Source organism: Vidua macroura, chromosome Z (assembly GCF_024509145.1).
Source record: "Vidua macroura isolate BioBank_ID:100142 chromosome Z, ASM2450914v1, whole genome shotgun sequence".
In the NCBI taxonomy this organism is placed as follows: domain Eukaryota; kingdom Metazoa; phylum Chordata; class Aves; order Passeriformes; family Viduidae; genus Vidua; species Vidua macroura.
In genome coordinates, this window is record NC_071611.1 from 72,931,227 (window position 1) to 72,952,969 (window position 21,743).

At 48.3% G+C, this 21,743-nt stretch overlaps 2 protein-coding genes and 2 long non-coding RNA genes across 4 annotated transcripts; 3 read left to right on the top strand and 1 right to left on the bottom strand.

The window, feature by feature from the left end:
* Window positions 1-8,106: 8,106 nt before the first annotated feature.
* Window positions 8,107-9,187, top strand: LOC128822339 (golgin subfamily A member 6-like protein 22). The gene is made up of 3 exons (XM_054004034.1): window positions 8,107-8,264; window positions 8,543-8,995; window positions 9,158-9,187. Exons 1-3 carry the CDS (start codon window positions 8,175-8,177, stop codon window positions 9,185-9,187), a joined length of 573 nt encoding a protein of 190 aa, XP_053860009.1. The 5' UTR covers window positions 8,107-8,174.
* A 647-nt stretch (window positions 9,188-9,834) lies between these two features.
* LOC128822263 (uncharacterized) lies at window positions 9,835-11,073 on the top strand. The gene is made up of 3 exons (XR_008441423.1): window positions 9,835-9,952; window positions 10,259-10,322; window positions 11,030-11,073. It is a non-coding gene; the product is annotated as an uncharacterized LOC128822263 (long non-coding RNA).
* A 694-nt stretch (window positions 11,074-11,767) lies between these two features.
* On the top strand, window positions 11,768-13,623 carry LOC128822340 (serine/threonine-protein kinase PAK 3-like; the record flags this gene model as incomplete). Its single annotated transcript, XM_054004035.1, has 4 exons — window positions 11,768-11,779; window positions 11,829-11,941; window positions 12,570-12,687; window positions 13,531-13,623. Coding segments are annotated over exons 1-4 (336 nt in total), but the record flags the coding sequence as incomplete, so codon positions are not given.
* Window positions 13,624-20,372: 6,749 nt separating this feature from the next.
* On the bottom strand, window positions 20,373-21,274 carry LOC128821815 (uncharacterized). The gene is made up of 2 exons (XR_008441242.1): window positions 20,756-21,274; window positions 20,373-20,519 (listed from the first exon to the last, which is right to left on the bottom strand). It is a non-coding gene; the product is annotated as an uncharacterized LOC128821815 (long non-coding RNA).
* Between the last annotated feature and the right edge of the window lie 469 nt (window positions 21,275-21,743).

The following is a 21,743-nucleotide window of genomic DNA, read 5'->3' on the forward strand; positions in this document are numbered from 1 at the left end:
AAGAATTTGACCGGGGTAGCTGTCAAGTGATATTTGTAAGTATTCATTTGTTTGTAGAAGAAAGTCCAATTGGTCCAGATTTAGAGGTAGATAAATGCATGTTGGGTCACACCCTGTGAGGGTCCGGAGGCGCTGGCGGGCCTTAATAATCAGTTTTGACATTAACTCTGGAAAGGTGGTGACTGTCTTTGCAGGCTGGTGGGGGAGGAACAGCCACTCGATAACGAGGAGTGGGTCCCTCTGGCTGTTGTCCCACTGGAATAATAGGGCGTGTAAGTTTGGGGACTTACCCAGGATGGCACACTGGATTGGGAGGGACCGCACGACCCGATGTGCCTGGCGGGACTTGATAGCAGCTGCGACTCTCTCCAAGGCCTCACGGGCATCCGGTGTGAGATGGCGTGGGGATGCCAGGTCACCATCGCCTTTCAGCAGGTGGAAGAGTGGCGACAGCTCCTCTGTGGTGAGTCCCAGGAGAGGTCGGATCCAGGTGATGGTACCGCAAAGCTGCTGCAAATCCCGCAGGGTCCGTGGGTCGTCCTTGATGATAAGAGACTGGGGCGCGACGGTCCTTCCCGTGATCAAGAAGCCCAGGTATTTCCAGGGGGACGACAGCTGGATCTTGCCCTCCGCGATCTGAAAGCCCGCATCCTTAACAGCTTTGATTGTCTTGTCCAAGGCTGCTTGTAGGTAGGTGGTACTGGCAGTGCAAATTAAAATGTCATCCATATAATGTAAAATAATGGCTTCGGGAAAGAGGCGCCGAATTGGGGAAAGGACCTGTGCCACAAAGGTCTGGCAGAGCACTGGGGAATTTTTCATTCCCTGGGGCAGAGTGGTCCATTGGTATCGTTTGTACGGCTCGCCTCGGTTGATAGAGGGAACCGAGAATGCGAACCTGGGAGCATCTCCGGGGTATAACGGGATGTTGAAAAAGCAATCCTTGATATCAAGGATTGCGAGCTGCCAATCCCGGGGCAGCATAGAGGGAGAGGGAAGGCCCGGTTGCAAGGGGCCCATGTCCTCAATAACATCGTTAACCCTGCGTAGGTCTTGGAGCAGGCGCCACCCGTCCTTGCCGGGTTTTTTAATAACAAAGACAGGCGTGTTCCAGGGGCTGGTGGAAGGTATTAAATGCCCCAAGTGCACCTGCTCCTCTACTAGTTCATTGAGCGCCTTAAGCTTTTCTATTGGCAAGGGCCACTGGTCCACCCACACCGGTGTATCAGTTTTCCAATTAAGTGGTGGGGAGGTGCGCTCCGCAGTGGCCCAGACTAAAAATCCCACACAGGGCTAGGGATGTCGAGACGGGCACCCCATTGGGACAAAACGTCCCTGCCTAATAATTTGATGTTGGATGGGACTACAAAAGGCCGAATTGTGGCAATCTGGCCCTCCGGCCCCTCTACACACACGAGGTGCTTACTGCGTTGGGAATTGACAGCTCCTCCCACGCCGGAGATTGTGCCACAAGGGGACACCAACTCCCAGTCGCGCGGCCACTCTGCCTGAGGGACGATGGTAACGTCTGCACCGGTGTCTGCCATCAGGTCCATGGAGATGTTTTTCCCCTGAAAAATAAATGAGGTTTTAATAATGGGTCTCTGTTTAGTGACATTCTGTATTAAAAAGGCAGAAGGGTCCTGTTGAAATGGAAAGTCCGGTGAAAGATCGTGGTCGTCTTCTTCTTGGCGGCTATGAAGAATGTAGCACAGGGCTAAAGGAGACCCTTTTGGCAGAGAGAACGGAGGGTGATGGCAAACCACGGAGACGTTGAGCTCCGCCCCCGGCTCGAAGTAGACGACCTCCGGGATGACAGTGAGGTCGTCCGGCGTGCTGATGGAGTCCCCGATGAACAGCACTGTGACAGGGTGGTCGCAGTATGGTGGCGGCAGGAATCCTACCGGGACACGGACCAAGTCCTCATCCGGAAACATGATGTGGATGGAACTCCGGAGGACTTGGCGGCGGGCGCTGTTCAGTTGTTTAGTCCGTCTGAGGAGCCGGAGCCCGTCCTCCTGGCTGCGGATGTCCGGAGAAACGTGCCGTTGGGGCAGTGGTTCTCCGGGAGCGATGGCAGCGCAGGACGCTGGGACGGGCCATTTGTTGTCGTAGCGCGGCCCCTCAGCGCGCTCCGCCTCCCGTTTCCCGGCCGATGATAACGGGGATTCCGGTAAGGTGGTCTCGGGGAGGGGTTGTAATGAGGGTAGGACCTCTCTAGCGGCCAGTGTGGGCAATTGGCTTGTATGTGGCCCAGCTGGCCGCAGCCAAAGCAACGCGTATTCATGAGGTCCACCATCACCTCCCCCACACCTCTGCTCACCGCAAATGCCACAGTCTGTTCCATCGACGCGGCTTTCGTGCACGCCTCGACCATCTTGGCGATGGTCGGCTCCGGATCCTGGGGGAGAGCTCGCAGGATCTTCTTTGTCTCCGGGTTGGCGTTGGTCAAGGCCATCTTGCGCAGCAGTTCTTCTCGGGCCTCGACGTTCTCGATCTGCCGGTCTATAGCCTCCTTTAGCCTGTCTATAAACTTAATAAAAGTCTCATCAGGGCCCTGGAGGATGGATGTAAAGTTCTGGAGGGGGATGGTTCCGTCGGGGATTTTTAGTAGGGCCTCCTTCCCGGCTTCCCGGATGTCAGCTAGCAAGTTGTCGGGAAGGAGGATCTGATCTTCCGGTTTACTAAATTCCCCTTCCCCTGCCAGTGCCTCCAGGCCCTCGGCGCCATCTCCCAGCACCTCCTTAAGGTCATATTTTGTCAAAATAGGTTTTATTAACTTTTCCCAATGGATCTCCCACAGAAGAAATTCTGTGGGAGACAGCAGAGCCTTCGCTATATAGTGAAGGTCATGCTGTACTAGGGTATGTCCAGTGAAAGTAAGGTCCAGTACGTTTTTGAAAAAAGGGGAATTTCTCCCGTAGTCTTTAGCTGCCTTCCTCAACTCCTTCACCTCCGCATATGGCAGTTGTTCCCACTGTGGTTCCTTCCCCCTCTTAAACCTGACTGGTGCCGCAATTGGGCCTAGATCCCTGGCGAGATCTAGGTCCCCATCCCTGATAGCCTTGGCCCTTATCCGGGCCCAGCCCTCCCCCGGCTTGGTTGTTGGCCGGGGGTCGTCACTGTCCTCATCCTCTTCCAAGGATGAGGCAGGACGGGCTAGGGCCCGAAGCCTCTCCCTTGCCGGTGGGTCCTGGTTATGGGAGACCCTGCAGGCCAAGATGACCTGCTTCCGGCAAGGCCTACTTCCGGTTCCGGTAGCATGGGAACCGGAAGTGGCAGGAGAGGGGGCGTGGCCTGACCCACCCACTGGGGCGTGGCCTTCCGGCAGGCCTGTCCCACCCACCAGGGGCCCGCCCAGGGGTGTGGCTAGGGAGGCAGGATGGGAGGGTCCCGACGTCACCGAAATCGACGCAGTTAGGGAGGCGGGACCCGACGCAGGGGCGGCAACCAATGAAGGGGGCGGAGATGGTAAAGTGGCGGGAACCGGAGGGGTTGAGGAGGAGGAGGCGCCATTTTGTGTTCCAGGGCGATCGGCCACGAGGCCGCCGCCATTTTGAGGTGGTGTTAAAACAGAACTGGAACTGGGAGTAAAACTGGGGTTGGGGACATGAGGATCGAGGGAATGGATAGGGCTCGTGCTGGGGTGGCCAGTCCCAGCACAAGAGAAGGACAGAGTGGAACGGGAGGCAGCAGGGAGACGGTAGCAGCCCTGTGCCTCATTTTGGCAGGATCTATCTCCCGTTCCACCCTTAGGGGAAATGGGGTTAGGAGCGAGGGGGGCGGAATAAGGGGTAGGAAAACTGGGGCCTGAACTTTCCCCTTTTTGTTTAACTAAATTAAAAATAACATCATAAATAGGAAAAAATCTCCCGACCCAAAAATTCCCAGAAACTTGTAGATCATAAATATAACACCCAACTTTTCCCCAGAATGAAATGGAAAGGACGTCCTCAGTAGAGGCATCTGGAAAATGATCAAAAATAAAATTAACAAAAGATTTAAGGACCCGCTTATTAAAAGAAACATTCCCCAACCGAAGGGTAGCTTTAACTTGGGAATAAAAGTCTCGTCTTGCAGGGGAGAGGCGGTTACCCATCTCCTCGCTGCAGAAGAGAATCCCCACCAGAGCAAAGGAAAAAGGAAAAGAGAAGAGCCTGCGTCGGCTGCTCTCCTCGAGCAGCTGCACTCACCAAACCACGACGCGGCGAAAGGAAAAGCTGAGGTGGGGTGGTGGAGCTCTGCTGGTGTCGTGGAATCCGGGGCTTCCCTTGAAGCTGCAGGGTTGGATGTCCACGACTTGTCAGCAGGTCCAGGAGATAGGAGTCTTCTTAGAACAGAAGAACAGCTACTCCTGGGATTGGCGGCGAACGGTGCTGTAGTCCCGCAGCGCAGGGTCACAGATCCTCACGCGGCAGGAGACGCTCGCCGGAGACCGGGGCAGCGATCACCGTGTTCGAGGCACCAATTGTAGTAAAAGTTCTGCTCCGGGGACTTCCTGGGTTCCCAGCCAGTCCGGGGAGTGATCCACGGCTGACCGGTCTGCAGGGAGGGGTAGGTGAAACCCGGATAACTCCACCAGACAAAGACGAGACGTCTCCCGAGCAGTAGGATCCGAGAGGTTTATTGTCAGGAGAAAGAAGGAGCGGGAGGAGAAGGCAAGGAACAGCAACACTCTCGGAGGGTAACTGGCTCCGGGAGCCCAGAACAAAGCCGGGACCGAGAATATAAGGGCAGAGGGTTAGGAGTGGCTAGGGTACAAATCAACCAATGGGTAACGGGTAGAGGGGAGGAGACGGGATGGGGTGACATACAATGAACCAATCGGGATACAGGAGAGGAGTGGCATTCCAACAGGGTCCAATGGGGTTAACAGAACAGAGGAACTTTCTAGAACCGGGGAGTGTGTTAACCTTTGACGGGCAGCTTCAACTGGGGAGGGGAGCAACAGGCGACTGACAATTTCTCTATACCGAGGCCGCCTCCCAAGGGAGAGCGGGGACCCCTCCCACAAAGCCCTGCTGATTTTCTTTCTTCCCAGCAAGCAAAGATGCTTCTGCACAAGCTTTCCTGCCCTTTTCCTGCACCGAATGGGATTCTGATCCACTTTTACTTTTCCATGTCTGCCGCAGCACTAGCAAAGGCCTTGCTGGCTATTTCCTACTTTTCCATTTCACAGCTTTCAAGAGCTAAAAGCTCCCTTGTGCAGAGGCACTGTGCCTTGCAGATAGCAGCCAGGGAGGACTATCAAATTCCTAGGCAAACAGAGTTCTCTTGAATTAGCCCATTTTAATCTGGTCGGAGTGACTTAGAATGCCATTGCTAAGAATGCTGATGATTTCTCCTTCGAGGAGGTGGTTGTAGATGCGAGGAGAAAGGAGGTTCTAAACCATAGGTAACGGCCTGTCCCTCATGTTTCTCTCTTGCCACAGATGACAGAAGCAGCAGCAGTCTCCGCCCCGGCTCCCTCTGCTCCTGGAGAAGAAGCCAAAGAGGAGCAAAAGGAGCAAGACGACCACGAGCCTGCAGCTGTGGTCACAGCAGAGCCTGATGGCTCCAAGGGAGTAAGTGCCAGTTGTGGGTGGTGCTGTCTTTAGTGCAAGGCAGAGCTGCAAGTTTCTGAGCAGCCAGCACTTGCTGTTGCTGGCTGAGGATGCTGAGTGCTGGAATCCCGCAGGACGCGGCCATTTCCTGCAGGCAGGGACAGCTAGAAATTGGCCTTTGGCCTGTCACCTTCAGGCACCCAAGAGCTGGGGGCTGCGGCTCAGCTTCTGCCTGCTTGGCTCAGTGAAGCTCTGTCTCTGGGCTTCTGCAGGGCCGTGGCCAAGGGCACAGGTGCTCGTGCTGGAGGTCACAGGGCTTTCTTTGGTTGTTTTCCCTTTGTGCAAAGGTGTGTTTGGCTTGTGGAAGTGTTCTGCAGTTTTCTGCAGCAGTCCTTCACTTGTACAGTCTCTTTTGGCTTTTGATAAGCTGCAAGGAGACGATTGCATTGTCCATGAAGCTGGGGCAGGCCATTCTTGTGGGGTGTGGCCAAAGAAAGCAAGTGCCTTGTAGGGAAGGCTTCTTGTCAGGCAAAAAGCAGAAGGGGCGAGTTTCTGTGGATGCGTTTTGGATGAAGCCTGCAGCTTTGGAAATGGCATTAGTGCCTCGCGTGGGGGTGAAGCTGCAAGTCCTTGACTGCTGTCTTGTGTTGCTGAGAAGAGGAAGGACATCTTGGAATTGTGGCTGCTGTCTTTGAAGTCAAAGGGGCAACTTTGTGGTGGGGGAGCTGCGTGGGCCCAAAGGACCCAGGGGTGCCGGTCAAGAGCAGCTGAAGGTGGGCCAGCGCGTGGCCAGGGAGCCAAGAAGGCCAAGGGCGTCCTGGCCTGTGTCAGCAAGAGTGGGGCAGCAGGAGCAGGGCAGTGAGCGTCCCCCTGGGCTGGGCAGCGCTGCGGCCACAGCTGGGAGTGCTGTGCCCAGTTGTGGGCCCCTGTGAAGCAGAAAGTCCTTGAGGGGCTGGAGCGTGTGCAGAGGAGGACACGGGAGCTGGGGAAGGCTGTGGAGCGCAAGGCCAAGGAGGAGGTGCTGAGGGAGCTTTAGCCTGGACAACGGGAGGCTCGTCAGGGCCCTTCAGGCACACTTCCATAGATCCATAGAGGACAGTGCTCACCACAAATGCTATTTTTTCTGCAAATATCCTCTCACAGCATCCAAGTGCTTTTGACACTTTATTTGTTGACTCTTTCATCTTGTGGTTTCTTCCTTTGTTATGAGGAGATTTCCTGTTCAGTTTCTCACTTTTCAGCAGGGCAAGGCTATTTTCCTCCATCTTTTCTGCCCTTTTCCATCACTTGTCAAGATTCTGCTAGGTTTTTCTTATGTAAGGTGACATTTCTGGAGGATGCAGTATTTTTGCATGAGAACACATTGTTTGGGGCAGTGAGCTTGGTGCAGAAGGAGCTGTTCTGCTGCCAGGCCAGTCAACAGGGCCTTGCACTTTGCGTTCATATTGACAGTACCTCTGCTTTTTTGCAGCCCAGGGAATCAGTAAATGTGGTGTTTTGGAAATTGAGCAGGAAATCAATGCTCTTGCATTCCAGCTGGTCCTCAGAGATCAGAGGAGCTGGAAGGGGCTGGGCTTTATTTCTGATTACAGCCCCTTTAGCACTCTCGGTGTCATCAAGTCCAAGAGAAGCACTTGGCTGAGCACAGATGCTGCAAGAGTGCCATTCCCAGTGCAATGCTCTGGATCTGATTGCATTCCATAAGGACCTAAATGCTCCAGATTCCCCGGGAGTGTGGTTTATTGAAGCAATAGGAGAACAATCTCAGGAGTGCTGCTGATCAGGGCAATGGCTACCAAGTGTGTGTAGCAACAGAAATGATAGGAAAGAGAGATTATAAGAGTGAGTTCTATCTTTCTCTCTATCTGTATCTATCTATCTATCTATCTATCTATCTATCTATCTATCTAATCTATCATTTGCATAATTGTATCTTCTTGGCTCTGGTCCAAAGCAGTTGGAGGTGCAAAGTTCACCTAAAGCATCCCTTTCAGGAGAGGATTAGAGACACGTTCTGTTGACCGATTCTGAGCAGGCAGAGCTGTTTCCCCCTCCAGATATGGTGGGGTTTTTTTTTCCCCTCAGAGCTGTTTTCCTCCTCTAGCCTCTTCTTCCTGAAGCCCCCAGTTAATTCTTTAATTTTCTGCCTGTCCCAGAGAGGTGGAAGAATTCCATGTTTTAGGTGGTGAAGAGAACATGAACTCCAGAAGTGTCTCTCATAAAGGGTGAGCTCACCCAGGAAGCCACCTGCAGAGCAAGGATGGAGCTGTGGGACTGGGCTGGGTGTCAGTCACTACTGAAAGACAAACAGGACATGGCAGGAGCAGAGGGAGGCCCTCACCAGACCCTTGAGAAATGCCACACCTTCCCTGTCAGCTGCCTGAGAGGCTGATGGAGCTTCAGCCCCAGATGGCCCCTGATTGTAGTGCCAGGGTCACTTTGGAATCTGTGCCTCCCCACGGGCAGAGAATGACCCAGGAGAGCAGCAGCACAGTGCTCGGGGAACGTGTGAGCCCATCAGTCCTTGAGTCTTAGCCCACAAATGTCCTATGGAAAGTTGAAACCCATCTTCTCTTGCTTTCTGTGCAGATCCTTCCAGAGAAAGAGCAGGAGCAGATTGCCTTATCAGAGATGCCATGCCAGACTCAGGGAGAGCTGAGAGCCCGAGAGCAGGAAGAGCAGCTCAGGCAGCAGGTGGAAGAGCCACAGGAGAATGGCCAGGTAAGCCTGACTCGCCAGGTGTCAGAGGGAAAGGGCAGGAAGAGGGGCATAAAACAGAGCTCTTGGGACTGAGGAGGCCAGGAGTCCCAGAGGCACTGAAAGCACAGAGCCTTGGAATCTGCAGAGATCAGCACTGGGACAAGAGGGTTCCATTGGAAGCAGGTGTGGGTAGGGAAGCAGAAAGAAGGGGCTGAATAAATGTGATTTTGAGGCTGCAAGAGGAAAAAGCTGAGCCTTATGGCAGCTCCCAGTCACTTGCTCTGCATTTGTGTGTACAGAGCATCAAGGCAGAGCCACAAGCAGAGCTGCCCGAAGCTCAGAGTGCCATCACAGAAGTGAAGAAGAGGAACCAGGAAGAGACAAGAAGAATTCAAAAGGAGATGAATCTCCATCAGCAGAGGGGTGATCAACAAAACCAGGTGACTGAAAGAGTGGCAGTCACTCCACTTGTGAAAGATCCTCTCTCTCGTATTTTAGAGAAATTGAAGGAACAGCTGGACACAGACTTTCAGAAAGCTCACGCTAAGATCATGGCAAGGGAGAAGAGGCAGGAGGAAGAAATGAAAATCATCAGAGAAAAACTTAATCCCCTCCCTCAGGCTCTACAAAAGCAAGTGAGTGAAAGAGGGATAGCCACTGCAGTCACCAAACTGGTGGTTTCTGCCCTTCTGGCCTTCCCAGTGCAGAGCAGCAGGGAGCGGGGTGATGCCTCTGAGTGCCATCCTGCTCTAGTGTGTATCAAAGTCACTCAGAAGGACATTTCCTGGTGTGCTGAATCTCAGCTGCTGCCCTGGACAGTGGGACTTGTCCTTTGGCCTTTTGGCCAGCAGTCATCCAAATTGATTCCTGCTGGCCTGTTCCTGCTCTCCTTGTTTCTTGAGGTGTTTTTACAGAGGAATATGGTGACCCAGATGGAGGATTGAAACAAGCTGTCTGTATCCCTTGTAAATCTGTTCTTTCCTCACAGTCAGTGACTCTTGACTGACAGGGACAAGCTGTAGTCTCTGACTGCTTTGTTCTGTTTGACTCGAGGTGCAAGTGTTGACGTCTCACCGGGCAGCCGGCAAAGACTTCCGGCAAATGAGTGGCACTGAAGAGCCCCGAGGCGAGCGTGAGGCACAGGAACTGTCCCCACCTAAGGTGCTACAGGTTGAGCATGACCTGAAGATGGTGCAGGAAAAGAGGACACAGTGGGGGGAGGCCGAACACTTGAACAAGGAGCTGCAAGTGTATCTGAAGCCCTTGGAGGGGGAAAGGAATCCTTGAGAGGAAGTAGAATGGTCATTGTGGCAGTGATCCTTCAGAAAATCCATGAAAATGGACCATGAATCTGGCCATCCACTCGAGTAGAACTAGCCTTTGGTTTTGACCCATCCAGTCTGAGAAGTGGACATCAGAAAAAACCCACTTAAGAGCGCTTCATGTTGCTGACAGCACCTTCCTAAGGGCTTGCATTTGAAATGGAATCTCAGGCTAATCTCTGCCAGCCACCTTTCTGACATAAACTCATTTCTTGTCCCAGATCTACAAGGGCTTTGTCACCAAACCTGATGCAGCAGCAGCATGGTCTAAAGGAGCCTTTGCTCTCCACCCTGAGAAGCGGAGCCGGGGCGGTTTGTTCATCTCCAGTGCTGACCCAGCTGCTGCTCAGCAACAGGAGATCAAGGATGACTCCCTGGAGCTACGGAGTACGTCTGCTGTATTTCTTGTCTGAGGGACAGTCTATTGTGTGCAGATGTCAGCATAGCTGTACCAAATGCTTTTCCTGAGTTTGGTGTCCCAGGGACATTTAGAGACATTTCCCCACAGGAACTGCTGTAGAAAAGCAGTCTCTGTGCTGGCCACCTGTGCTGCAGAGCTGTCTGCCTGGTTGTTGTTGTTACCCAGCCGAACACAAAGGGTTCAAAGCTTCAGGCTCTGGGTCTGCCTTTTGAATCTCCTGGAAGCTGGGATCTCTGCTTTAAAGTGAGCATCTTGCATTTTGTTTCCCTCAGGGAAAATAGTGAACATGGAAAATCCTGTGATGAAATACACGGAACTGGAACATATTGGCAGAGGGTGAGTCCAACCACAGTTACTTCTATATAACCATGGGCCAGGTGTTTTTCTGGTGGAATATCTATGCAGTGTGAAGTCAGAACAGCTGCAAACAGACATCTATCCCCATGTTCAGACACTGGGGATAGATTGTCCCATCTCTCAGTGCTGCTCCGAATTTGTGAGTGTGCCCAGAAGGCATTGTCAGACACACCTCCATGCTGCCAAGTTCCTGCCTGCAGCAAGGAACAGGACCTGGAAGATTTCCTTGTCTCACAAGTGTGGGACAGTTCTGTGTTAATTTCCTGAGCATTTTTGTATATCTCCAAATCATACAGCCACACTAATAAAAGGGGAAGAAACGTGCTTGCCTGAAAGAGCAACCTACTCCCTGATAGCTGTCAGATAACAGTTCTCAGGAACATTTCTTTCCAAAAGATTGCTGAAGGAAATACTCCATGGTCAGGATAAAAACTGCACAGTTTAGAACCTGAAACCCAAGATGAAAGAAGGAGATCTCCTTAGGAGCTGAGGCAGTAAACGGCAACATTTCAGGGACAGGCCCAGTGCCCATGCACTTGAGAGGAAAATGCATCATCTGCCTTCGGGCAGAGCCCGCCTGCATCCAGCAGGTTTTAGGCATTTGCAGCAGAGATCTCCTCTGTGGACTGGCTTTCACTGCAAGATCTAAATGTCTTCTCCTTTCTTTGCTGCTTTTTTGTTTCTAGGACTTTTGGAGATGTTTGCATAGCACTTGACAATGCCACAGGAGAAGAGGTAAATGTCAACATCTCCCGCAGGTCCTCTGGTGTGAGCAGCTGTGGCTGGAGCTTTGAGTAGAGCTGTGCTGAAAAGGCACAAGAAGCACAGACTGCTACCAGCCTGCAAAATACATTTGGGACAGTCTTTGTCCTTCTCAGCTGCCAGAAGGAAGGCAAGGAGGGCAGCAGTTCCTTTCAGAGAAGGATGTGCTCATTCGCTCTCCATTGCTAAAACAAAGGTGGTGCCTTTGAGCATCTCACTGCTCTTTGGGGCTACGGCTTCAGAGTCCTGAATTCTCACTTCTGCTTGCCAGCAAATGTATCTGAAAGTTACTGGTAGTTCCTTAGCCACCTGCAGTGCTGCACTTGGCAACTGCACGTAGGGAGAGACCTGCACGGCATCCCTAAAAGCCCTAAGTCCTGCCCATAGCCCAAGATGTATCCACAGAGTATTAAGGCATGGATTACTTCTTCTGAATCCCAGACAAAGCAGCAGGGAGTGTGCTCAGAGCTTTGTGGGTGATAGTTGAGACACCACAGTTACCAAGTGGACAAGGCAAAACCTCAGTGGCCACGTGTCCTGTAAGTGGCCTCCAAGGGAGCAGAGAAATGGGCTGTTGCAATGTCAGTTCCTAATTACTGCAATGCCCAATCACAAGGCAGTTTGGCACAGCTCGGCTGTGGCATTGCAAAATCACTCGCTCCATGTGCCTTGCGGTCTTGTGCTGCCAACTTCTCAAGTTACTCATTTTCAATGTCATTTTAGGTGGCCATAAAGAAAATAAATCTCCAAGAACTGAGGAAGAAGGAACTAAAAGTCAATGAACTCATGCTCATGAAGCCAAATAAGAATCCCAACCTGGTCAACTATTTAGACAGGTGAGTTGTTGTGAATGTTTGTTTACATATTGCAAACATGCAAGGTAAAATTCCACTTTGTTCACTGGCAGAAAATAGAGCTGTGATTATTGGTTAAATATTACTGCTCTGCTCATCTCCAGTGGATGGGAAGAGAGTGCATCTTGTCTGCATGAGTCTTCCCTGGTACACAGAGTTTGAAAATGATTCAAAAACCTGCATCTGTCATATCTTACTGAATCAATAGCCTGTAAGTTCACAGCCACCACATTGTTTTGGGGCTTGATTTTTTTCAAGAGTCCTCTTACGTCCAGATAAACTAACATGGATTTCCCTTGGATTGTGTCCCCTCTTTTCCATTACTTTGCATGCCAGGAAGATTAGGTGCTTATTTCCAGAAACACGCAGTTTGACAGGTTTTTGATCTGTTCCTAACCTGCAGTTTTTACTTGCTGGCAATTGAAGACATCTCCTTTTTTCACAGCTGTGCCTTTCTTCTTGAGACAGATTGCAAACAATGCACAGCCTAGAGGGAATGTCTATTCCTTTAATTCTGTCCTAGTCACAAAGGGACTTGGAAACAAGAATCAATCAAGAAAACAACCTAGCCATGCATGTTTATCTCCATGCTCTTGTTTCCTTCTTTCAGCTACCTTGTGGATGGGCAGCTCTGGCTGGTCATGGAGTACATGGATGGAGGCACTCTGAGCGATGTCATCAGCGAGACCTACCTGTCTGAAGACGAGATGGCAGCCATCAGTCGGGAGGTCAGCAATCCCACCTGTGCTGCCCAGGGCTTGGGCAGGATTGTCTGGGAAACAGGGCTCCGACCTGGAGTGATTTCATGTGCCAAGCTTTGTTTCTGTGTTGCTGGTATGCTATGGGCAAGTAAAAGCCTCTCAAGTGAAATGCCTGCCAGTGCCCCTGCACTCACAGTACTCAGTTCTTGTACTCATATCTCCTGCTGTTGTATTCTCGCTCTGTCTCTTGTATTTGTATTTGCTGTTCTCCACCTTGCCTCCCTAAACTTTTATCTCCAGCCTGTCTGCACTGCATTCCTTGCCTGTAAAAGCAAAGGTGCTGGTGGCAGCATTTGAAATGATCAGCAAAGAAAAAAGACTCATTTCTCTCAGTCCTCAACTGAAAAGGACAGTAGTGCAGCCAAAATGCTCTTTGCTTCAGGAAGGTGACTGTTGTGATACTTCCAAGTCTGTGCTGAGGCCAGCAACAAAACCTTTGTCATGCAGCCTCCCACCCAAAGTGATCCACTTCACACCAAAGGGAGGGACTTTTTCTTCCTTGGCAAAACCCTCACTTGTCCTCTGCATGGAGAAAGCACATCCACAGCAGCAGCAGCCATGCTGGCTGGTTTGCAGGGGACAGTCTACAACAACAGCAGCTGCTGTTGCTCTTTCAAAGGCTGACATGCCTTTCCTTAGAAAGGTCCTGCTCTGCAAGTGGTGGAGCAGCAAGCTCTTCCTCACAATCGCACTCTGTTCTGCCATTACTCACCATTCCCCTGCAGAGGCAATCTGTAGAGCTGTTTCCTTTCTTGTGTAATGAAATCACATCGCTAATTTTTGCCCTCCTGTTTCTGTTTTCTCTCTCAGTGCCTGCAAGGCCTGGATTTTCTTCACTCGAACCATGTGATCCACCGAGATGTGAAGAGCAGCAACATCCTTCTCAGGACCGACGGCTCTGTCAAGCTGGGTCAGTGTATTCTTGGTCAGGTGCAGCATTCCAGGGACGTGGGCTGTGGGGCTGCTTTGAGTGACTGCCAGCTCCCCAAAAATGGTGCTGGTGGCAGTGCAGGGAACCCTGCCACAAACTGTGGGCACAGTTGCAACATGCACAGAAGTATGACAAGGAACAAGGACTCAAGAGAACAGCTTCATGTGGTTTTTTGGGGCATTGCCCCAGTTTTGTGGATTCTTCCTTCCATTTTGGGATATCGCACCTCCGTTTTGGGGGTCTCCACCCAGCGACTTTGGCTTCCACTCCTTCCACTTTGGGGCCCCCCTTTAATTTTGTGCACCCCATCCCCATGTTCCACACATGCCCAGCGTCCCCAGTGTGCACTGAATGGCCAGCAAGGGACTGGGGAATGCTGGGACCCACAGTGATGTCAGCCATCCCTCCTGGTTACACACAGGACTCCTCGGCCCTTTTTGGGCTGCCCTGGAGTGCCAAGGCCACGGTGAGGAAATGTCTTTGCTGCCATGCTGTGCAGGATCTTGCTTGGCTCATTATGGCCTCATGTCCCCTGTGAAAAGAAGTGATACAGCACCAGCACCAATCTGTGTTATCTCTAACTGGAAACAGCTATTCTGAAACAGTCTACAACAGCATTTCAGTTTACATAACACATTATGTTTCTTACTCCATCATGTCACATGATTAATTTGGGTGAACTAAGTTTTTTCCTAACCTATTTCTGTGTTTGAAAAAAAGACCTTGTTATTAAGGACATATGAGTTTCCCTCATAGCATCAGGTATTACTCCTTTCCTATTAATGAAGTCTTTGAAGATATCCAGTTCATGCCACAAAACATCTTGATCTTCCTTGTTGCTGTCAGGGATTAATGAATATATAAATCCAGCAAAGTTATCACACTTGTTGCACAGTGCCTTTAAAGTACATTAACTGATGGCAACAGTTCTAATTGTTAATATTTATTGTACCTTGATTATGTAAGTCATTACAAGGTAAAGAGTTCCTCTGGCATTTTATTAACTGAAACTGCTTGCAAGTTAAGCATGCATACACTCACTGGTCTCATATGGTCTCAGTCTCTGCAGATTTCCAAATTACATCGCTCACATTAGTTCTTGCTGGATGACCAGGGCACTGTAGTATGGAGCCAACACACTTCCATACTCTTCCAAGGCATTTAAAGCAGAAAATATTGCACCTATCCTTTCAGATGCTATCTGCTAAGCCTCACAGTTGGCCAGTTCTCACAATTTTTAAACTAATCTCCCACTTCTCGTCTAATCTAGATAACACTTTATCTTTTGTTCTCATCTTAGATGCATGCTGCACACACTAGCTTTCTTTCTGGATCAGAAATTCACCCATTCCTTATCTTCTCCCTGCTCATTGTGAACAATTTTTGGTTTGGTTGAATTGAATTTTTCCTGCTATCTTTTCCTTCTGGGCATCAGCTGTAGTTAACTTTTTTTTGCATTTGTACCAGTCCTAAGAAAACCTGGTGCAATGGTTTCTGACTTTCCCTGATAACAAAGCAAAGAATGTGAATTGCAGATGGCAAAACCCCCACATTTAAAAGACAAACTATGCTGTGCAGCAGAAAGTACAATTCCGCCTGAAGCATCCCTGGTGGGAGGGGTATGTGGTGCCTAGAAAGTTGTGAGGAGGGCAAGGAGTGAGAGTTCTGTACTGCTGTGAGTAGCAAAATAGATTTGATATTTCTCAAAAGAAATATTAAAAAAGTTTGTATGGTTTCTGTTTAAGACTGGGGGCTTTAACTGTCAAGCCGTTGGGTATTTCTCTTCTTATGTAAGTTAAATAAATCTTTCGTTTTTCAATATAATTTATATTGCACAATATAAATTTTCCATAATGCCCTGATTTCTAAATTCAAATAAGCATATACAAGACAGTCAATGCCAACGTTAATAACAATGCTGTAGCACTACTAGCTGCACTTAATCTCCAACATTGATATACCTAAAATCAGACATCTCTGAAAGATGAGCAAGAGACACCTGATTTCCAGAGATGCTGGACTTTCCGGAGTTTTCACCAAATCAACAGCACACCTAAGTTCTTGTGATCTCTGAAAGTCAAGTCTACCTCAAATCAGATGTTGAACAATAGAAAAAGAAAAGCACTGTAAACCTCTCCAAATTTACCTAGAAGTGGTTTTGCAGTAGAAAACAGCTGAAGTCACTGCATAAAAAGATGCCAAATGACCAAAATCAACTGACCAAAAAAATGGAAGAACTTCCTTCTAGATAACATTCAGCCCTAGCATTTTCAATTAATCTCTTTCAAAACCCACTAACAAAACAGTAAGTTAATTTGCAAGCAGAAGTTTTAATTTAATAATATTCCTTTGAGCAAGGTAGCCAGGGTGTGCAATGCAGGACTTTCTCAGCATCCAGAGCCCAACTGTCCAGAATACCATCTCTTTCAATTTCCTAAATACTACATCCAGCCCTTTTCACACACTTGCTAAAAAGTTCCCTGTTGCTCCATGAGGTTCTGGTTAATAGACATGTCAGGGTTATCCGAGTGACACTGTCACCCAGCACAGATGGGTTCTCTTGGGGATATTGGCAGAGTGAGGATAGCACTAAACCATAGGTACAATTCAAACTTTGTTTTCTTCACAGGATGTTATGATTGATACAGAAGAGAATTTATTATTAGAATGGCACAGGATTTCTACAAGCAGAGTCAACATAGTACAATCTGTAACTAGCACGGTAGGGAATTTATAATACAATTTAACTTATAATTTCTCATCACCTGAATCTCTGCAGCTCAGGTCAGATCCCAATCCATGGTTTGCTGTATCAGTATTACAATGACAATCTCGAGGGGCTGGGGAGCCAGAAGTTGCAGGGGCTGCCTGGGAAGTCAGAGCAGGGCCTGGCAGCCAGGACCACCCAGCCATGGCAGCCAGATCAGCCCAGGGTATCAGACACTTCCCTGGGACAACAAAGGGCAGGCTGGGACACGGGACCAGGGTGGAGCTGGCTTGGCCACCAGGCACTCACATAACGTGACTCTGCACACGTATACCAAGCTACTAAGATGCAGGTATGCTCAGATCTGAATCTGTGCCTAGCCTATATAAAGCATGCCCAGGTAATATAAGGGCTAAATAGAAGTAATTTCCTATGTGAACCTACTTCTTCTTTTTATTTTTTTTTTTTTATTTTTTTTTTTTTAGGGAAATGAAATTAAAAACATAATTTATTTTCTATAATGCAACTTACAAACCACATATTTTTTGATGTTGCTGTAAGATAGATGGGAGAGTTAGGTATTCTAATTGCTGCCACTGCTTAGGTATTCAGACTGAAGATCTTTATGTACACTATGATCAAAAGCAATGCCTGATGGTGTCAAAAGAGAGATTATACCGTGTTTCAGTTGGCTTCAGATAAAGACCATCTTTGTTTACTGACCTTCACTGTAAAAAGATTTTAAGTAACAGACATATAATGTGAGTTCAAATTAATGTTATAGAAAACATCACTGTGTACAGCAAACTGCATCTGCTGCTAACAGAGTAATGGTTTAGCTAGGAAATTGCTAGGTTAAATTCTCATCAAAATCTTGTGTCTGAAGTCAGTGTATTACCCTCTTCACATTAGTTTGTTTAGATCCACTTCTCATCACAGATCTATGATTTAAAGCTCCATCTAGAAATATAAGTCTTGTGCAGCCTTTGCTGTGGAATTCTTAGCAAGTAGAGCTGTTTGAAAACTCTTACAACAGTATATTCAAAAGAATTTTTTTTTTCAATCTAGGATTAAAATACTTTAGAGAGAATATTAGTTTTTAGATAGAATATTAATGCCTCTTTTGAGAAGCTTCCTAATAATTTTTCACCTTTATAAATGCTCAACCACCTTGTAAAACTGTTCTGAAAAGTGTACTTTTTTGTGATGATGATGATTAGTAGAAATGAGAACAGATTTGCCCCTTTTTCCAAAAATATCCTAAACTGCTCTCCTACGCAGACAGGTTCCTATTCCTGGATCTTACATAAGGATCCACATTTTGGATACAGAAAGTTAGAAGTTCATTTCCTCATTTCTTGTATATACATGTAAACAAAGATATTGAATAGTCCCACTATTTTTTTGCCAAAGTATGTTATTTGAAGCTGTATTTCTGTTAACAAAATACCACTTTGGTCAAAAAAAGTGGGGGCACATGTCAAGATAAATGGTCTTTTTGTAAACTGTGACTAGGAGGTAACCTCAAAACCTTTTGCTGCAAGCTACTGATGACTGCGATAGGTAAATGTGTTCTGTGCTCCAGAAAATTTCTGCAACATAGGTTTTGTTTTCATCAAAATATTTCAGTGAAACAGTATTCTAGTAGGAAATTACATTCTGGATAAATTAATCTCCCTAGGGAGCACATCAGTTCCCGTTTCAGCAAAGACACAAGCACATGAATGACGGGGATGAAATCCTTCTGCCTTCAGTCGACTCCTAAGCTCACAAGACATGGGATCCCTGCAGTTTTCATGCTGCCTTGATAACATGTTGTAGACACAGAAAGATCTGCTAGCACAGGATCATTCAACTCTCCCTCCTGTCCTCTGTCATTTGCTCACCCTGGAAACTAGAGTTTCTCAATTTAGGAGTGAGGAGTAGTGGAGAAAGCTGTGGGAAGACCTGGGGCATATCTGACCCTGTTGGGAATCACGCTCTTCCCAGCCTTCGTCCTGGAGTCGTTGCTGAACTCTCTGGATGCCTTGAGGGCACTGAAGGGTTGCGGCTCAGTTCAGTTCAGCAGTGATGTGGGAAATGGATTTGTAGAGACAAAGACCAAGTTCTGCACTGTGGCAAGTGAGCACCTGAGAGAGGTTGTTTTACAAGGACAGAACTGATCAAAAGGCTTTTTCCTTGATGTCTCAAAAATCAATAAGAACTGAAGTAAGGGAAGTGGAAAAGACAGAGAAGTAAGGAATGATGTGTCAGTAGATGATAGGAGAGGTTCCAGAAATGGGGCAGAGGCAATCACCCGCATCAGCAGCCAAAGGTCTGGGGAACTATCAATGGATCAGCGTATCCAGGAGTGTGCAGTAGAGCAAGAAATGCCCATTTTCACTGCAGTTAATTTATTAAACAAATATCTCTCAACAGAATTTGACATCAGTCTTACTTCCCTAAATGTGTATAAATACATAACTTACTTCATGGCAACATTAATGATCACAGCAGCCAACAGCTGTCTGCTTACAAATTTACTATAATGCTTAAACCCCTACATACTGGAATTCCTTTTTTTTTTTTTTTTTCTTTTTTAATAATCAAGGAACTGAAAAGAGAACTAAATCTTGTGCTCTTTCATTAACTTGGTCTTGAAGAATTGGCTCACCAGTGATCCTTGCATCATATTTCAACAGCTAAGAAGTCTTACAGCACTTAAAATCTTTAAAAAATCCCAAACAAACAAAAAACAGAAAGACTAATTATTTTGCAGCCAAACCTGACACAATCGAACACAGTACAGAATTGATAATACTGTTTCACTCACTTCCTTTGCAGTTCTTTTTCTGGTAGAACTGGCATCTTTTGTGGAACATAAGAGTGTTTACAAGAGAGAAAATGTTCTGCAAACTGAAAAGAAGCCAGCAAAAGTGCCTCTAGGGAGGGTAAAATAAGAATACCTAATTGTATTTAAACATGCAGATGTATTTTTGCATAAAACTGTGCTGCTTCTTAATTCTTCTTATAAAAAATACATGGGTATTTGGACATATGTTAATACAAGGAAATCATTCTTATTCCAGGGGTTATTTGTTTTGAGTCAACATTAGCCCGAAGGTATTTCTGAGGCCAATCATGAAAACAGAATTTTTAAATCCTTACAGATTGTTATTTTTAATATGAAAAACCACAGCTAGTGATTTTTATTAAGAGAATACGTATAAAGAATAAAACCTCCATGTCTAAGAGCCTGGGTAAGCACAATTCTTTGCTTATTCATATGCTGAGTGCAGACTGCAACTCAGTATTTAGCAGGCCTGCAGGAGGCAGTGCGTGCCTGACCACACTCTCCTCTTTTTTCACCCTTCTAATAGCATTGGACAGTCAAAAAAGCAGTGAAGAAGAAAGGCATGTATTAAGGAATTTGTTATGCAGGATGCACTCAGGCTTGACGCCAGTCTCAGCCATGTAGATGAGACTTAACCCAACAGTTAGTTATCTCTGTGCCCTGCTGTATTTACAGGATTGCAAACTGAGAGCAGAATTGAACCTGAGGAATCATTTTTCAGAATCATGGGGCTTTTTGTCTATAGAAAGGCAAGATGATGCTGTTAAGAGGCAAAAACTGTTAAGAGATCTGGGTTCATAATTAAATATTTCTGATGTGACTCTTTCAAATTAGTTATGAACTCTCATTTTTTACTCTTGATCCCAAGGATGATAAGAGGAATGCTCATCTTATTCAGCTGAAGTGTTTAATTTTCCATAATAACTGTGATCTGCTTTGCGGTGGCAGTACTGAATGTCACAAAAACAGCTATGAGGACCTAGCATTATGTACTTTGATTGAAGATACACAGTCAGATAGCTGAACTGAAAACTGAAAAAAAGTTTAAAAATAACCTTAGAACAGATCAATTGTTCCGCTCCAGTGTGATCTCTCAGTGCAGAATTATGCTGAAGTTAGTCTTGTAAAAGCTTTGGTAGAGGTGGCTTAAGAGCTGTTTTTCAGTCAGCTGCATCAGACAGTGAGTGTTTATCTTCTATTTATTTAATTGCTCACTTCAGTTCACAACTGAGGATGTTTGTTCAAACGGAGGAGTAGTTTGTTCTTCTTCCAAGTACTCTCCTTCTGACCGATGATGTTTCCAAAGCAGCAGCCTTCAATCCCGAGCCCTGTGTCAAGCCCAAGAGGATTGGGTTTAGTTTCTACCTCGTGTCCTCAGCGTGGAGTCAAAGGACAGCAGGAAAAGACGATCCAAAACCAAGGGCAAGTAACACTTTACAGAGTGAGGAGGCCGAGGGCCGAGATGACCCTCACCACAGCTACGTTTAATACCATGAATTAAAGCACGTGATTTATGACCGGACAGGGCACCAGTGCCACGTTTTGGCCACAGCCATACACATACCTCGGTACTAGGCAGGCTTGGCCCTACCGTCGGGAAAAGAGCCAATTTCCTTCCCTTCGGGCCGACGGGGCTGTGGGTGACTCCACGCAGGCCCCGCCCGCCGCCAGCGTCGCCCCTCGGGCCGAGCAGCTGCGGCCCCCGATCCGTGTGGGGCCGTGTGGGGCCGTGTCGGGGCCATGTCGCGACACAGGCGGGTTCTGCGGCGGCAGCCCGGCGGGGCTGCGGGGGACTGGGCTGCCGGCGCCGCGGGGCGCGCCCGGGCCGAGGCCCTCAGGGAGGTCGGCGTGGACGAGGTGGTGGAAATGGCGGTGCAGCTCGCCCTGGAGCGGTTCCGGAGCGGGGACGAGGCGGGTGCGCGGCACAGCCCGGCCCGGGGGCAGCCTGCGGCTGTTGGGAGGGCGCTGGCAGCGGGTCAGGGAGGGGATCCTGCCCCTCTGCCCGGCCCTAGTGAGGCACGGCTGGGGTGCTGTGTCCGGCTCTGGGCTCCCCAGCACAGAGACAGGGAGCCACTGCAGGGGTCCGGCAGAGACCACCGAGATGAGATGAGAGGTCTGGAGCATCTCTTATCAGGAGAGGTGTGGGAGTTGGTCCTGTTAAGCCTAGAGGAGACCGAGAGGGGATCTCACTAATGCATACGAAGATCTTCAAGATGAGTCCCAGGAAGGCGGTGCAGACTTTTTGGTGGCAGGACAAGGAGCAGTGGCCATAACTTAAAACACAAGAAGTTCCACCTGAACATGAGGGAGAACTTCTTTCCTTTGCGAGTGGCAGAGCACTGAAACTGCTGCCCAGGGAAAGTGCTGAGTTTGCCCCTCTGGAGACATCCCAAACCCTAGATGTGTTCCTCTGTCAGCTGCTCCAGGTGACCCTGCAGGGGGTTGCACTGGCTGGTCTCCCTTCCAATCCTAGCAATTCTGTGGTTCTGTAACACTGAGTTGTCAAGATTAGTGCCTGTTGCATTGTTACTGTTTTCTCATTATTATTTATC